We start from the raw sequence: 1861 nt of genomic DNA on the forward strand, positions 1-1861 counted from the left end.
TATCTTTAACATTTTTTTAAAAAAACATTTCTTCTTAGAGGGCGCTTATTTACAGTCTAAAACGTATTTTAAGATTTTTTCATTAAATTCCTTTTTAAACTTCATTAACTAATACAATTTTGTACAAATAATTGAAAGTTATGCTACTATTTACAAAAATAAAATCTGAAATCCAATAAAAGATGAGTTCTCTACCATTTTTTCAATTCACAAATGATTTTGCCCTCACAATAAGACAAAATGGCCCCGGTAAATATCGGGTTAATAAATTGATTAATAAATTTCCCTTAAAACCAGTGTTACATATTTGAATTTCAAATAGCCTGAAACTGAGTTAAATGATACTTTGAATTTAGTAGTTAAATTGAATTTTGAATTTAGCAGTTAAGTAAAAGCCGATATATAGTCAGTTTATGATATATGCCAACAATATTGATACACATAGTTTTCTTTTTTAACACAAATATGTTTTAATATACAAACAACAATACAATTTACAAAAACAGGTATTACAAATAGTTATTACAGACAATGATTTATATACAAGAGTTTTACAAACTTACAAAAAATATAGTCTTATTTCTAGTCTGGAACTTCTTTGATATTTTATCGAGGGTTTACAATGAGCGAGTTAATTATGAGTTGATGTAGGTATAATTCAGTTAACAGGGAGCTAGCTAGCTTTGTCCTGTGTTATTTACCAGCCACACACGTCGAGTTTTCCACTATGACGTTATGTAATGTTTTCATAAAAATACTAATGTCCGATGAGAATCCACTGAAGTTAAATGATTTGTAATGTTCGAACTTTGTAAATGCTCCTGGTCAAATATCTGAAGTTTTCCGATTAATAAGTGTTAATCACAGTTTTAGCTTCCAAGGTTAATAGTACACCAACTATAGCAAACCAATAATAGATACTCTTTTTTTGGCACGTCGCATTGGTTATATTTATAGGCGTGTGGAGGCTTTCTAGAAAATTCAGATTATGTAACAATACAAAGCTACATTTAAGTACATGAAGTACGTACGTTCACTGGCCAGTGAACTACAGAACTTTCTAATTGTTGTGAATTTCTCCAGTGAAGTGGGACACGTGGTGCTCCGTGTTATCAAGTATATAAATGGGCTGCAATGATGAATGTTGTTCACTTTACAACATCTGTAAGTAGAAGGATCTCAATGACTTCACAAAGGGCATGACAGTGTGAACTCGTGTAACATAGATGTTCACTAAGGAAGTAGCTAAGTTGAAAAAGAAAGATATCTGTCAAGACAGTTTTCCATGTCTACCTGGAATAGAAAAATCTTGGGAGAACATCCACTACAAAGTAGATATATGGGTACAAAAGGATCAACACCTACAGAGATTGCTGACTCACTGCATGTACTGTGAGTAGCTGCAAAGCATACAGTGGTTATATAACATTGGGCAAGATCACACCATATGAGAACATACTGCTGGGAACTGCAGAGTATTGGATTTTGTAGTCAAGTGCCTCTTCACAAGCCCATAATTTTTAGACAAGTACTAGATATTAGAGCTGGGTAATCAATGTATTTTGATAATCAGTTACTCGTTGGACTCATTAATCGAATATGTTCAACTTACAGGTTATTCTCACATAAGACTTGAATAATCAAAAATAGTAATATTTGAAACCACTAATTTTGATTAGTTGATTATTTTACATGACACTAATCAATACTCATGGGTAATCAAGTGTTAACCACCCAGCTGTACTGGATATGTCACCTGCATTTCTACCATGAATAGATTCTAGATCAGTGATTGGCAACCTATGACCCGCGGCAATAATTTGTCTGACCCGCCAAAAGTTGACTTCACCATTGCAACCCG

The 1861-nt window shown here is 32.8% G+C and overlaps 1 protein-coding gene across 1 annotated transcript in view; it reads left to right on the plus strand.

Annotated features, from left to right (window-relative positions):
- The first annotated feature begins 1226 nt into the window (after positions 1–1226).
- The window catches only part of LOC106457308 (long-chain-fatty-acid--CoA ligase 3-like), a 29613-nt gene continuing 28978 nt past the window's right edge, over positions 1227–1861 (plus strand). Inside the window, exon 1 of the mRNA XM_022383181.1 lies at positions 1227–1343. Within this exon, the coding sequence (XP_022238889.1) occupies positions 1227–1343 (117 nt within the window). The remainder of the gene's footprint in view (positions 1344–1861) is intronic.

Source organism: Limulus polyphemus, unplaced genomic scaffold (genome assembly GCF_000517525.1).
Source record: "Limulus polyphemus unplaced genomic scaffold, Limulus_polyphemus-2.1.2 Scaffold315, whole genome shotgun sequence".
Taxonomy (NCBI): Eukaryota; Metazoa; Arthropoda; class Merostomata; order Xiphosura; family Limulidae; genus Limulus; species Limulus polyphemus.